This window comes from Kogia breviceps, chromosome 9 (assembly GCF_026419965.1).
Source record: "Kogia breviceps isolate mKogBre1 chromosome 9, mKogBre1 haplotype 1, whole genome shotgun sequence".
NCBI lineage: Eukaryota > Metazoa > Chordata > Mammalia > Artiodactyla > Physeteridae > Kogia > Kogia breviceps.
The window spans coordinates 60,725,375-60,741,955 of record NC_081318.1 but is presented as its reverse complement, the minus strand read 5'-3'; the positions used below and the strand labels follow the sequence as shown (position 1 = coordinate 60,741,955).

General features: G+C 36.3%; 1 protein-coding gene across 2 annotated transcripts in view; it reads right to left on the bottom strand.

Annotated features, from left to right (window-relative positions):
* Nucleotides 1-1,302: 1,302 nt before the first annotated feature.
* The window catches only part of SDHAF3 (succinate dehydrogenase complex assembly factor 3), a 70,553-nt gene continuing 55,274 nt past the window's right edge, over nucleotides 1,303-16,581 (bottom strand). Inside the window, exon 2 of one of the 2 annotated variants that reach the window (XM_059074745.2) lies at nucleotides 1,303-1,539. In XM_059074745.2, coding sequence (XP_058930728.1) covers nucleotides 1,336-1,539 — 204 coding nt within the window. In that variant the 3' untranslated portion in view covers nucleotides 1,303-1,335. The remainder of the gene's footprint in view (nucleotides 1,540-16,581) is intronic. The other variant, XM_059074746.2, reaches the window with a different exon arrangement.

The window sequence follows — 16,581 nt, the reverse complement described above, 5'->3', positions numbered from 1 at the left end:
AAATCACAAGAGATGAGCACAACAGAGGAGGGGGGTGGGAAGGGCCTTCCCTGGTGGCAAAGTGGTTAAGAATCTGCCTGCCAAAGCAGGGGACACAGGTTTGATCCCTGGTCTGGGACATGCCACAGAGCAACTGAGCCCATGCGCCACAACTACTGAGCCTGTGCTTCAGAGCCTGCAAACCACAACTACTGAGCCCACAACTACTGAGCCCACAACTACTGAAGCCTAGAGCCCATGCTCTGCAACAAGAGAAGTCACTGCAATGAGAAGCCCATGCACTGCAACGAAGGGTAGCCCCCAGTCACTGCAACTAGAGAAAGCCCACACACAGCAACAAAGACCCAACACAGCCAATAAATAAATAGAAAATTTTTAAAAAGAAGAAAAAAGACCTACAAAACCAAATCCAAAACAATTAACAAAATGGCAATAAGAACATGCATATCGATAATTTCCTTAAATGTAAATGGATTAAATGCTCCAACCAAAAGACACAGACTGGCTGAATGGATATGAAAACAAGACCCCTATATATGCTGTCTACAAGAGACCCACTTCAGATCCAGGGACACATACAGACTGAAAGTGAGGGGATGGAAAAAGATATTCCATGCAAATGGAAATTAAATAATAACCTCAGAATTCTACATCAATCATTATCATAATAAATATAAAGCTAAAGCCATGAAGCTAATGCTTGAACAAGAATAGCATTAAAACGAATTTATACATAAAAAAATTTTTGGCAAAATTTCACAAGCTTGTCCATTTTAGACTCATTCTTTCTTGTTCAACCCCAAAAACAAATCCTATCCAGCAAATGCTGTTACTTCAATAATGTAAAGTTTCGGGCTTCCCTGGTGGTGCAGTGGTTAAGAATCGGCCTGCCAATGCAGGGGACACGGGTTCGAGCCCTGGTCCAGGAAGATCCCACGTGCTGGGGGGCAACTGGGCTCGTGAGCCACAACTACTGAGCCTGTGCGTCTGGAGCCTGTGCTCCGCAACAAGAGAGGCCGCGACAGTGAGAGGCCCGTGCACTGCGATGAAGAGTGGCCCCCACTCGCCGCAACTGGAGAAAGCCCTTGCACAGAAATGAAGACCCAACACAGCAAAAGTAAATAAATAAATCAAAATTTTTAAAAAAATAGTTTCATCCACTTATGATCCTGATCTGTATATTACAAAGAGCATTCATCCCCAGATAAAAGAATATTTCATTAACACCAGGCATTCTCAAAGCCTAAAAGCTTAAGAAATAAATTTTAAAAACCAATGACAGTTAAAATAAGGGGCTCTGAATTTGAAATGTTTTGTTAAACTTTATTGTATAGACTAAAATTTTGGTTTCCTGGACTCAGTAATACTAAACTGCCTATTGGGTTTAGTGGCTTCTTGCATCAGCTCTTGCAACTGTCCAATTTGTTCATCACTAAAGTCATTAAGTTTTTCTTCTGGTAGGGAGATTCCAAAACATGCTTTTTCAGTTGAATTGTGTCTGTTTTCATTAGCTTGTTGCCATAGCACTGCTGCATATGCCTAGTAAAAAGAAAAAAATTGTAGGTTATAGATATTAAAATGAGATCTGTATTCATTCATTTAATGTTGAAGAACTTAAAGAATTCTACCACTGAGTCTTGTGCATTTGGCAAATAAGACACGAACAGTATAGAGCTGTGTCTTTACTATTCAGTGATAATTTCAAATACAAATATCTTATTTTTAGCATTTTAAGAGTTGTATTACCAAAGTCCTGAATCTGGAAATCCTATAAGGCTCAAGGCAGGTAGGAGTGCTCCATGAATGGGCTTCAGGAGCATGCATAAACCACCCAAAAATCATACACAAAATTGTATGTACACAAACATGCACATAGTTCTGGGGCCATAACTTTCATCAGATTATCAAAGGGGGAGCCAGGGGTCTTATAAGCTTAAAAGTGGGTCTCAAAATTCTTTAGGTTCATTCCCCTGTCTTCAGTTTAAAAACTAATTTAAATCACACTTAGAAAAAATTTTCAAACCTTTCTTTCAATATTTAACAACCAACTTTGCCAGAAAAACATTCTACATTTTTCACTGTAATTTTTCTCTCATTCAGTCTTCATTTTCAACTTAATTTTCCAACTCCCATTATCTAGCACAAATTAAAAGCAGATTCTCACTCTAAAATCAATATTTTAATCAGGCAGGAAGTACCACTGTATTTTAGTTCATGAAGTTAAATTATGTGCACCCTCTAAACAAATTAGTTAACTCTGGATGCTGCTGCTATTGTATCTGGTTTAAGATAATTAAATTGCTTATAACTGTTAGATACCAGCGTCACCAAAGAAACTTTAATTTCGGATATTCCAAACCTTTATTTGAATTGGAAATAATATCTTTGTCACATTTTACAGAAACCCATTTCATATAATACCAAAAAACTGCACACACCCTAAGGCTTTATAAATTCCACTTCTAAGTATATGCCCCAGAGCATAGTTTCTCAACCTCAGTACTATTAACAAATTGTATAATACTTTGTGTAGGTGAAAATCTATTTTTGCATTGTAGGATGTTTAATAGTGTCCCTGGTCTCTACTCACTAGATGCTGCAGCACCCCTCCTCTTAAGTCCTGCTAATCAAAAATGTCTCCAAAGACTGCCAAATGTTTCCTTGCAAGCAAAACTGCCCAGGTTGAGAACTACTGTCCTAAAGACACTTTCCAACATGTGGACAAGGGGCATTCAAAGAATGTTCATTGTGGCATTCCTTATAAAAGCAAAACATTGTTTATTAATAAACAGTGTTTATTTAGATACTTCTTTATAATCCATTAAGTGAATTAAATGTCTGTATTAACATGAATAAATCTCTAAAATAATCAGAATCCAAAAAGCAAGTTAAAAAAATTTATTCATTTGTAGAAATAGAAAAACCAATACTCAAATTCATATGAAAATGTGAGAGACCTTGAAGAGCCAAAACAATCTTGAAAAAGAAACAAAGTTGGAGCATACACAGTTCCCAATTTCAAAACTTACTGGCTTTAGGGTAGATATATATAGACCAATAGAATAGAACTAAGCATCCAGAAATAAACCCTTATATGTATCGCCAACTGACTTTTGACAATGGTGTCAAGTCCATCAAAGGGGGAAAGAATATCTCTTCAACAGATACTGCTGGGAAAATTGGATTTCCACATGCAAAAGAGTAAAGTTGCATCCCTACCTCCCACCATATACAGAAATTAACACAAAATGGATGAAAAACAAACATAAGAGCTAAAACCATAAAACTCCTAGAAGAAAACAGGGCTAAGTTTTCATGACTTTGGATTTGGCAACAAGTCTAAAATATGACACCAAAAGCATAAGCAACAAAAGAAAAACTAGATAAATTGGATTTCATCAAAATTAAAAACTTTTGTGCATCAGAAGACACTAAGAGTGAAAAGAAACTGCAGAATGGGAAAAAATATTTGCAAACTATATGTCTGATAAGCATTTAATCACCAGAATATGTCAAGAATTCCTACAACTCAACAATAAAAAGACAACTCAAAAAATGGGCAAGAGACTTGAGTAGACATTTCTCCAAAGATACATAAACCATCAAGAAGGACATGAAAAGATACTCAACATAGTTAGTCATTAGAGAAATGAAAATCCAAATCACAATGATAGCACTTAATACCCACTAGGATGACTATAATAATAGACAATAAATAAAAGGAAAATAACACATGGGCGAGAATTTGAAGAAACTGGAAACTTGTACATTGCTAGTGGGAATATAAAATGGTATAGCCACTGTGGAAAACAGTTTGGCAGTTCCTCAAGAAGTTAAAGAATTACAGTATGATCCAGCAACTCAACTTACAGGTATATACCCCAAATAAATGAAAGCAGGAACTCAAACAGATACTTGTACGTTCATAACAGCATTCATTATTCACAATAGCAAATATGTGGAAACATATCCAACAACAGATAAATAGATAAATAAAATGTGGTATGAACATACAATGGAATATTATTCACACTTAAAAATGGCCTCTTAGGGCTTCCCTGGTGGCGCAGTGGTTGAGAGTCTGCCTGCCGATGCAAGGGATGCAGGTTCGTGCCCCGGTCCAGGAAGATCCCACATGCCGCGGAGCGGCTGGGCCTCTGAGCCATGGCCACTGAGCCTGCGCATCTGGAGCCTGTGCTCCACAACGGGAGAGGCCACAACAGTGAGAGGCCCGCGTACCGCAAAAAAAAAAAAAAAAAAAAAAACTAAAGGAATAACTCAACAAGAGAAACAACCAGGTATTATGGGCCTCCTGATGGAAGTACTTAACACAGAAAATCTATCTGCACTGAATATCCTCTACATTTAACCCAATTTACAGAATATGTTAAATATCACTATGGAAATTCAATCAGCAGAATACAGACTATGAAAAGCTACAAAAACAAACAATCCCAGTCTTAGAGCTAATAAAGAAAAAAATAACTTTACAGTGGAGAAACCTAGAAGACACCACATTAACCAAATGATCAAGATTAACATTACCAGTAATAAGTGATACTGAAACCATCATGGTGGAGTAAGATGCTCCCTTTATCTCTCCTCTTCAATCTGCAACCACTAAAACATCTGTCCTCAACAAAGGTACCTCTGCCCAACACATCAGGATGCCAGAGATCCACACATCTGTACATCTAAAGGTGGGTAGACTGGAACACATAGAGAAGACAGAACCAGAAAAAGAGCAAAGGCAGTGCCTGTCATCCCAGCTACCTGGTTGTGGCAGCAGAGCCCACAGCCCCAGGGAGGCCAGTAACAGCAGAGGAGGTAGCACACATGACTCCACAGACACCTGGCCATGTTGGCACTCCTGGCCATGGTAATTGGGCAGCAGCAGCAAAGGGGCCTATGACCACATTCCTCCAGCCATAGAGGCACCCACCACTCTGACCCCTTGCTCAGAGCAGTGGTGCCTGCAAACATGACAACCCCAGACACAGCAGAGGCAACCTTGCCCCAGTTCCTCCCCATTCCCCTCCCCCCACAGCAGCAGAGCCTATGGCTTGGGAGATCGTGGACACAGCAGAAGCGCTTACCATCCCAGTGCCCCTGGTGGCAATGCCAGCAATACTGCAGCAGCAACCCTCAAGGCACAAGCAGCAACAAGGTCAACTGGCAACACCTATGACAGGTGGTAGAGGGTGGAAAGTGCCAACTCTCAAATATAACCAGAGGCATCTAAGGTAAAAACAAAAAACTTGTGTCATAGTGTCACCCCCTGGAAAACAAAAGAAAGGACTCTAATTTCTAACCTGTTGAATCCTTAGAATTAAATTAAAAAACCAAAACTAAAACCAATAACTTTAAAGAAGAAAGATGTTTGCTATTTCAAATGCACCAGCAGAGGAACAAGTCATCAGGTACCATGAGGAACCACAGTAACACTGTATCAGCAGTCCCCAACCTTTTTGGCATCAGGGACCAGTTTTGTGGAAGACAATTTTTCCATGGACCAGGGCTGGGTGGGAATGGGAATGGTTTCAGGATGATTCAAGTACATTACATTTATTGTGCACTTTATTTCTACTATTATTACATTGTAATATATAAAGAAATAATTTTACAACACACCATAATGCAGAATCAGTAGGCGCCCTGAGCTTGTTTTCCTGCAACTAGAGGTCTTGCCTGGGGGTGATGGGAGACAGTGACACCTGAAGTGTGTTGCTTATTTCTAGTCTACTCCATAAGATGCAGCTTAATTGTCACTTGCCACTCACTGATAGGGTTTTGATATGAGTCTGCAAGCAACTGATTTATTATGGTCCCTGTGCAGTCAAACCTCGCGGCTAATGATAACCCGTATTTGAAGCGACTCCCCAGCACTAGCATCACAGCCTCTGCTCAGATCATCAGGCATTAGATTCTCATAGGGAGCATGCAACCTAGATCCCTCACATGCACAGTTCACAGTAAGGTTCATGCTCCTATGAGAATCTAATGCTGCTGCTAATCTGACAGGAGGCAGAGCTCAGGCAGTAATGCGAGCAATGGGGAGCAGCTGTAAATACAGATGAAGCTTTGCTCCCCTGCCGAGCACTCACCTCCTGCTGTGCAGCCCAGTTCCTAACAGGCCACGGACTGGTACCAGTCTGTGGCCTGGGGGCTAGGGACCCCTGCACTATATCACAAAAAGAGAATGACAATTCTCCAGAAACCAAACTTAAAGGCATGTAATATTGTGATCTAACTGATAGAAAAGTCAAAATAGCTGTCATGAAGAAGATAACAAGCTTCATGAAAACTCTGAAATGAACTCAGGAATAAAATTAATGACAAGGAGGAATACTTTACCAAAAAGATTGAAAGGTAAAAGAACCAAACAAATTCTGGAGATGAGGAACTCAATAATCAAAATGAAGACTGCATTAGAAAGCACTAAAAACAGAGCAGACCCCATGGAACAGAGTAATTAGTAAGCCTGCAGATAGAAATCTATAAATAATACAGGTAAAAGAAGAAAAAGAATGAAGATCCCCAAAAAATTGAAAAATAAAAAAGAAAGAATGCCATTTGCAGTGACATGGATGGACCTAGAGATTGTCATACTAAGTGAAGTCAGAGAAAGACAAATATCATATGATATCACATACGTGGAATCTTAAAAAATGGTACAAATGAACTTATTTACAGAACAGAAATAGTCACAGATGTAGAAAACAAACTTACGGTTACCAAGGGGGAAAGGGGGAAGGGACAGATAAATTGGGAGATTGGGACTGACATAAACACACTATCATATAAAACAGATAACTAAGTAAGAACCTACTGTACAGCACAGGGAACTCTACTCAATACTCTGTAATAACCTCTACGGGAAAAGAATCTAAAAAAGAGTGGATGTATTTATACGTGTAACTGATTCACTTTGCTGTACAGCAGAAACTAACACAACATTGTAAATCAAATATTCTTCAATAAAAATTAATAATAAATATTTTTTAAAAAGAGGAAATTCTCTAAGAACTATCCAACTCTTTTAGGAAAGGCAACATTAGGATAATGAGTATCCCAGAAGGAGAAGGGAGGGAGAAGGAAACAGAGAGTTTATCTAAAGAAATAATAGCTGAGAACTTCCCAATCCTGGGGAAGGAACTGGATATACAAGTCCATGAAGCTAAGAGAACACCTAATTACCTAAATGCAAAAAGACTTTCTCCAAGACATTCTATATTTAAACTGTCAAAAGTCAATGACAAAAAATTTTGGAGGCAACTAGGGAAAAATGTATGATAACTGACAAAGTAACCACCACTAGGAAATGAGCAGATTTTTCACCAGAAATTCTATAGTCCAGGTGAGTATGAAATGATCACCTCAAAATTCTCAATGATAAACACTGTCAGCCAAGGACACTCTATCTAGCAAAGTTATTCAGATATGAAGGAGAAATAAAGACTTTCCCATCTCTGAGGGAGCTCATCAACATTAGACCTGCCTTACAAGAAATGTTGAAAGGAGCTCTTCTACCAAAAACAAAAGGCCAGAGTACACAAAACTTTGCATAAAGTGAGAAATCTGAACATTTCAACTCTACATCAGAATAGGTTTTTTAACACATTATAGAATAAAGGCTAAAGAGGAAAAAAAGCAGCAAAAATAACTAGAGCTACTTCAATTTGGTAACGAACTCACAATATAGAAAAGGATAATTTGAGACAACAGAAACAAAGGCAGGGGAGAGGAAAAGGACAGACCCCATATAGGCAAATGAAGACAAGATGCTGTCATCACAAAAAGGACTATTTTGCCTATGAGACATTGTATAGAAAACTTATGTTAACCACAAAATACAAATCCAGAACATAGACACAAAATATAGAAAAAGAGGAAACAGAAAACATTGACGACCACCAAAGGAAAATGGGAGACAGAAACATAAGGAAAAAGAAACAATGGAGATAGAGAGCAACCAGAAAATGAAGCATAAAATGGCAATACTAAGTTCTCATTTATTAATAACCATCCTAAATGTAAATGGAATGAATTCACCAATACAGACACAGAGTGCACAGATGCATTATAAAACACGACCCAACTATACGCTATCTCCAAGAGACTCATCTCAGCTCTAAAGACAAACTTGGGCTCAAAAGTGAAGGGATAGAAGATGATACTACAAGCAAATGGCAGCCAAAAGAAAGCACGCATAGCTATAATCACATCAGACAAAATAGACTTCAAGCCAAAAAAGGTAACGAGACAAAGGCAGACATTAATAATGATAAAGGAGATATTTCATCAAGAAAACATAACAGTTATTAATGTAAATACACCGAACATAGGAGCACAAAATATATACAGCAATTATTAACAGACCTAACAGGAGAAATTGACAGGAACACAATAATAGTAAGGGACTTTAACAGCCCACTTACATCAACAGATAAATCATCCAGACAGAAAGTCAAAAAGGAAACAGTGGCCTTAAGTGAAGCACTAGACCAGATTGATTTGATATGTTTTTATAGAACATTACATCCAAATGCAGCAGAATACACATTCCTCTCAAGTGGACATGCAACATTCTTAAGGACAGACCATATGTTGGGATGCAAAACAAGATCAATAAATTTAAGACTGAAATCGTATCAAGCATCTTTACTGATCACAGTTGTATGAAATTAGAAATCAACTCTAAGAAGAAAACTGGCAAAATCAGAAATATGTGGAGGCTGAACAACAGGCTAGTGAACAACTACTGGACCAATGAAAAACTCAAAGAAATTTTAAAATACCTGAAAAGAAATGAAAATGAAAATACAACATACCAAAACCTATGGGATACAGCAAAAGCAGTGCTTAGAGGAACATTTATAACAATATAGGCCTACCTCAAGTAACAAGAAAAAAATCTCAAATAAATAAGCTTACACCTAAAGGAATGAGGAAAAGAACAAACAAATCCCAAAGTCAGTAGAAAGAAGAAAATAAAAGATCAGGGGAGAAATAAATGAAATAGAAACTTAAAGGACAACAGAAAAGATCGATGAAACTAAGAGCTGGTTCTTTTAAAAGATAAAATCAATGAACCTTTAGCTAGACTCACTAAGAAAAAAGAGAAGGCTCTGATAAATCGGAGATGAAAGATAAGAAATAATGGATAGCACAGAAATACAAAGGATTATAAGAATATTATGAACAGCAATATGCCAACAAGTTGGACAACCTAGAAGAAATGGACAAATTCTTAGAATCATACAACCTTCCAAGACTAAATACTGAATAATACAAATCTGAATAGACCAATCATTAGTTAAGAGATTGAAACACTAATCAAAATCTCCCAGCAAACAAAAGTCCAGGACCAGACAGCTTCACTGGTGAATCCTACCAAACATTCAAAGAAAATTTGATACCTATCCTTTTCAAACTCTTCCAAAAAACTGAAGAGGGAGGAATGCTTCCTAACTCACTTGACGAGGCCAACATTACTCTAATACCAAAGCCAGACAAGGACAACACAAAAGAAAATTACAGGCCAATATCTCTGATGAACAGAGATGTAAAAATTCTCAACAAAATTATTAGCAAGCCCAATACAGCAATACATTACAAGGATAATACAACATGATCAAGTGGGATTTATTCCAGGTATGAAGGATGGTTCAACATCATTAAACCAATCAACCTGATACACCACACTAACAAAATGAAAGATAAAAACCATATGATCATCTCAACAGATGCATAAAAATGATCTGAAAAGATTCAACACCCATTTATCATAAAGTCTCTCAACAAAATGGGTATAGAAGAAATATATCTCAACATAACAAAGGCCATATATGACAAACCCACAGCTAACATCATACTCAATGATAAAAAACTGAAAGCGATCCTTCTAAAATCATTAACAAGACAAGGATGCCCACCTCCCAGCACTCTTATTCAACACAGTATTGGAACTCCTAGCAAGAACAACTAGGCAAGAGAAAAATAAATAAAAGGCATCCAAACTGCAAAGAATGAAGTAAAACTGTCACTATTTGCAGATGACATTTAAAAAAACTTTAAGACTCCACCAAAGAACTATTATAAATAATAAACAAAATAAAATTGCAGGATACAAAATCAACAAAAAAAATCTGTGGTGTTTCTAACACTAACAGTGAGTTAGCAGAGAGAAATTAAGAAAACAATCCCATAAAAATGTTATAGACAAAAGTTACATGTGCTTTTTCTTTACATTGTTAATTCATGGATTTATCATTTCATACTCTGCTCTTTATTAAATATTTAAGCATAAAATTAATCCATATCATTAAAACTCATCACAAACAAAAGAAAATCCCACTTACAATCACAATAAAAAGAATAAAATACCTGGAAATAAATTTAACCAAAGAGGTGAAAAACCTATACACTGAAAACTATAAGACACTGTTGAAAGAAATTGGTGAAGACACAAATAAATGGAAAGATAGTCAATGTTCATGGACTGAAAGAACTAACACTGTTAAAATGTCCACATTACCTAAAGCAATCTATGGGTTCAATGCAATATTTATCAAAATCCCAAGGACATTGTTCATAGAAATCAAACAAAAAAATTCTAAAATACATATGGAACCACAAAAGACCCCAAATAGTCAAAGCAATTCTGAGAAAAAAGAACAAAGCTGGAGGTATCACACTCCCTGGTCTCAAACTATATTACAAAGCTATAGTAATCAAAACAGCATGTTAGCAGAAAACCAGATACGCAGATCAATGGAACAGAATTGAGAGCCCAGAAATAAACCCCTTATATGTGGTCAACTAATTTATGACAAAGGAGCCAAAACTATACAATGGGGAAAGGACAGTCTCTTGGGAAAACTGGACAGTCACATGCAAAAGAATCCCTATCTTATACCATACACAAAATTAACTCAAGATGGATTAAAGACTTGAATATCAGACCTGAAACCATAAAACTCATAAACAAAAACTATAGGCAGTACACTCTTTGACATCAGTCTTAGTAATATCTTTCTGGATATGTCTCCTCAGGCAAGGGAAACAAAAGCAAAAATAAACAAATGGGACGTCAAACTAAAAAGCTTCTGCACAGCAAAGGAAACCATCAACAAAATGAAAAGACTATCAAATGGAAGAAGATATTTTCAAATCACATATTTGATAAGGAGTTAATATTCAAAATACATAAAGAAGGTATACAACTTAACAAACAACCTGATTTAAAAATGGGAGGAACTGAATAGACATTTTCCAAAGATGGCCAACAGACGCATGAAAAGATGTTCAGCATCACTAATAATTAGAGATACGCAACTCAAACCCACAATGAAATATTACCTCTTGCCTGTTAGAATGGCTATTGTCAAAAACAAGTGTTGGCAAGGATCTGGAGAAAAGGGAACCCTCATACTGTACTGGCAGGAATGTAAATTGGTGCAGTCCCTAGGGAAAACAGTATGGAGATTCCTCAAAAAACAGAACTACCATATGATCCAGCTATCCCACTTCTGGGTATTTATCCAAAGAATATGAAAACACTAATTCAAAAGGAAATAAGCACCCCTGATATTAATGGCAGCATTATTTACAATAGCCAAATATGGAAATAACCTAAGTGTACATTAACAGATGAATGGATAAAGAAGAAATGGTGTGTGTGTGTGTGTGTGTGTGTGTGTGTGTGTATAACCATTCAGACATAAAAGAGATGAAATCTTGCCTTGTGACAACATGGATGGACCTTGAGGGTATTATGCTAAGTGAAATAAGTCAGAGAGAGAAAGACAAATATATGACTTCACTCATATATGAAATATAAGAAAACAAAATAAAAGAACAAGCCAAACCAAACAAAAAACAGAAACACATAGGTCAGAGAACATATTAGTGGTTACCAGAAGGGAAAGGGTTGGCAGCGCAGGGTGAAATGGGTAAAGAGGATCAACTGTATGGTTACAGGTGGAAACTAAATTTTTGGTGGTGAGCACAATGTAGTGTATAGAGAAGTAGAAATATAATGTACAAATATTTAAAACACATATGAAGTTATAATCCAATGTTACTTCAATAAAGAAAAATAAAAAATAATGCATGATATTAATATCATGACCCTTAGATAATAACACTGAGATGAGTATATAAGCTCTGTAATATTCGTCTCAGTAATATACAACCTCAATCTAATCATAAGAAAATATCAGACAAACCTCAAGAGACATTCTAGAGGGACTTCCCTGGTGGCGCAGTGGTTAAGAATCCTCCTGCCAATGCAGGGGACACCACTTTGACCTCTGATCCAGGAACATCCTACATGCCACAGAGCAACTAAACCCATATGCCACAACTACTGAGCCTGCACTCCAAAGCCACGAGCCACAACTACTGAAGCCCACGTGCCTAGAGCCCATGCTCCACAATAAAGAGAAGCCACCGCAATGAGAAGCCAGTGCACCACAATGAAGTAGCCCTCACTCGCATGAACTAGAGAAAGCCTGCGCACAGCAACAAAGGCCCAACACAGCCATCAATTATTTTAAAAAGACACTCTAGAAAATTACAGACCAGGAATCTTCAAAAGCTTTCATGTCACAAAAGACAAGGAAAGACTATCACACATTAGAGGAAACTAAGGCAGCATAACAACCAAATCCAATGTGTAATACTAGATTAGGCCCTAGAACAGATAAAGAATATTAGTGTAAAAATTGGTGAAACTGAATACACTTAGTAACTAATATTGCACCAATGTTAATTGCTTACTTTTGATAATTGTACTATAACTCTAAGAAGCTAAAAAAATAAAGAAAAAATATCTAAAAGAGATTTAATGGACATATCAACTAATCACAATGCATCAGTTTATTTGGATTCTTATTCAAACGAAAGTGCTATTAACAAATAGACAACTAGGAAATTTTAAAAACTGATTAGATGTTTGATGATACATGAATTAGGAATTATTCCTAATTTTGGAGGTATTATGGTCATTATTTTAAAGTCTCTTAAATATTGAAATATTTGTGAATAAAATTATATGCTTGTGATTTGCTTTAAAATAACCTAGGGGTGAGAGGAAAAGTAGGTGGGAGTACAGATGAAACAAGACTGGCCTTAAACTGATGTTAAAATGTTGGAAGCCAAGTGATAGGTACATGGTGGTTCCTTATATTCTCTCTATATTTGTATACGTTTGAATTTTTTTCCATTAACTAAAAAAAAATATGTACATACATATACACTTATGCATATATAACATATAACAAACAGAATTAACTGTGTACAAATAGCATTAAACTAAAACTATTCCCATCACTTATAAATTTCAAATATGAGTATGAAATTTAACTTACCTCCAAAGCTTCCCAGACACTGAAACGCTACCATTGGCCTAATCTAACCCCAAGCCTGCAAATCTAGAGAGTGCTCTCATGTTGCTTTAACTTCTCAAACCAAAAATCAAAGCGCTCAATTCTTTTTGTTTAAATGAGTGAGAGATATTAGGTGTCTTCAATGCTAAATTTAAATTAATTTTTATGAATCAGCATCAAAAAAAGCAAACTTTTATTCAGATTCGAATATTATTTGTTCTTTGCCATCTCAACTTCTAAAATACCCTTCCGGGTTTTTGTTTGTTTTTGTGGATTCAGCAGGGTTCAAATAAGAAAACTAGTTAGCTTTGAGGGTATCTCTTCTCAGTCCTGAGAACTTTGTTTCCAATAAGGTCATAATGATTACCTGGGTAACAAAGTTTCATCCCTTTTAGTTCTTGTTAATTAATCTTATTTGAGCCTCAGTCTCTCCTGTGCCAATTAACCATTTCCTTAGGTTTCTCCTTCTTCTCTATTAAGTGTTCACTAGAGAGCACACTAAGGTTCTTTAATTTAAAGAAACCCTACATTCATCATCCATTTTTCTTTTTTCTGTTTCTGACAATATTCTAGACACCTTAGAATTACTATAATTTTAAGGCAGACATACTTTTAAAATCTAAGTAAAACATACCAAAATCATTTTTACATAGGCTTCACAACAATTTCCTCACCAAAAGAATAGAGTTTTGAATTGATACTTTAACACATGCTTGTGACTGTTAATTAAATTCACTTTGTGCACCACTTAATTACCATTTGTATTTATAATTAATGTGAATCATTGAATTTGTGCTACCTGCCCCACAGGCTAGCATCAAAGTAGAATAAAATTCCTTATATACCTGACATTCAAAACTTGAGACTGATTGGTTCTTTTTTTTTTTTTTTTTTTTTTTTTGTGGTATGCGGGCCTCTCACTGTTGTGGCCTCTCCCGTTGCGGAGCACAGGCTCCAGACGCACAGACTCAGTGGCCATGGCTCACGGGCCCAGCCGCTCCGCGGCATGTGGGATCCTCCCAGACCCGGGCACGAACCCGTGTCCCCTGCATCGGCAGGCGGACTCTCAACCATTGCGCCACCAGGGAAGCCCCTGATTGGTTCTTATTAACAAAGCTGGGCCACAATTTTTTAAGATGCCAATGAGAAACACAGTTGGCAAGAAGAGAAGAGAATGGGATTGAATATGAGATGGTGATGGAATCTCAGAAAGCCCAGAAGGTATAGATTCAGAGAATTGAGACTTTAAGTGCAAGTAAGAGGAACATGTGGGCAGAAAAGATACTGGACATATTCATATCTTAAAAAAATACATGTATATAGAAAAAATATAAGGATTGGTCAGATTAACTATGGTACATCTATTCTATAGAATAGTATGCAACAATTAAAAGGAATAAAGTAAAAAAGGTACTGACATAAAGAGCTCCCCAAGACAAGTAAAAAAAAAGCAACTTGCAGAATATTATGTAAATACAATCCATTTGCATATATTTTTAAAATATGTACAAATTTATATATGTAATAGAATTTTTATACATTTATGTAAATACAGAAGCTGAAAGAATGCCCACAAAAGTTTGGGGGGATGTCTTCCATATTTTGTTCTGAACATCTCACCTCTGTACTGTTTTGATCTTTTATAATGAACATTATTTTAATAGTTAATATTTATTTAAGTAGTTAAATGGGAGGGAAAGAAAGCGTAGAGAAGCTTCTATGAGAAATTTTGGAATGGAGGAAGTTACAACTCTGATTTTTCATGATTTATCCTAACAGCAGAGACCAAATCAATTTGCCTATTGTGCTTAATTAACTTGGACATAAAGATTAACAAAAGAAAACTCAAATTCCATTATTTTGTTTAATCACATACCTACTACTTGTCCTTCTTTGTTTTTTAAAACAAAATTACAACTAAATATCCCCAAAGCACAGTCAGAAACACTTCTGATTCTGTAAGAAACCATGACATATGACAATCCAAACCGTCAACCTCTGTAAATAAAAGGATTGCGTCTCAAAAGGATATTCATACTTAGAAAAGCATTTATCATAGACCCCCTTTAATGAAACCAAATGGTTTAATATATCTTTCTTTTGAACTATATAAATCATATTATTAATTCCATTACAAGATAGGCATATATGGTGCTGCCATGCCCACAATTTCCTGGAAAGCTAAAATGACAATAATTTTTCAGAGTTTTGGCAAACTAAATTATTTATACTCCTTCAGTGTAAACTCACAAAGGACAACCACTAGATCTAAAAGGAAAAAATCACCTTTCTCCCCAAATTACTGAATTATTTAAAAATTTTATTTAGCAACATTGAACCAATAAACTTAAGTTTGGAGCATTTAGTCAAGCTTTCCCCAGAGAACTGATTAAAAATGCCATGCTTCCTCCTCCTCAAGGAACAAAAACAACAAAAACAGCTGCTCTGTACGAAACCTGAAGTTACCCAAATTACAATGACTAAATTCAAAGACACCTTGGGGATTTGAAGCATAGCTGCCTAAGTCATTAATACAGAATACTTTATATTACAGAAAAAAGGAATCCATGTTGGCAATAATAATAAATTTGATTTCTTGGCTCTCTTTAATCAGGTTTTATGATTTTCAAGTCACTTATGACAGATTATCCCTTTTTATAGCACAAAAAATATCAAATAACCACCTATGCTATTTCTTAGCCCCCAAACACTTTTATTACATCACACTGACTCACAGAATACAAACAACCAAGAACAGAAAGTAGCACCAGTGTCACCAATCCGTGTATTTTTCAGGTGGCCATGAAGCTAGGCCTCCCTGGAATCAAGTTCCCCAGGTTCCTCTGCCCAGTGCAGTAAAGCAAACTCAGGTCTTACCTGTGACTCCAGGGATGAACAAAAAAGGTACTAATTACTACCTAAAGCAGGAAAAAAAGACTGGAACAAGAACATGGAAGATTCTTGGTTAGGAAAATAGTAGGAAATGTAGACAATCTGGTTCACAAATGCTCCTTACAGTTGTTTACTGTGATTCTGTAGACACATACAAATCAAATATGTCATGATGGCAGAAATTAGACGTCAGTGCAAATAAATATTCCTCTTTGTGAAATTCATTCAAAAGTTCCTAGAAGCCTAATAATAACAGATTGTACTTAAGGTAAATATTACGTAACATTTTACTTAAAGG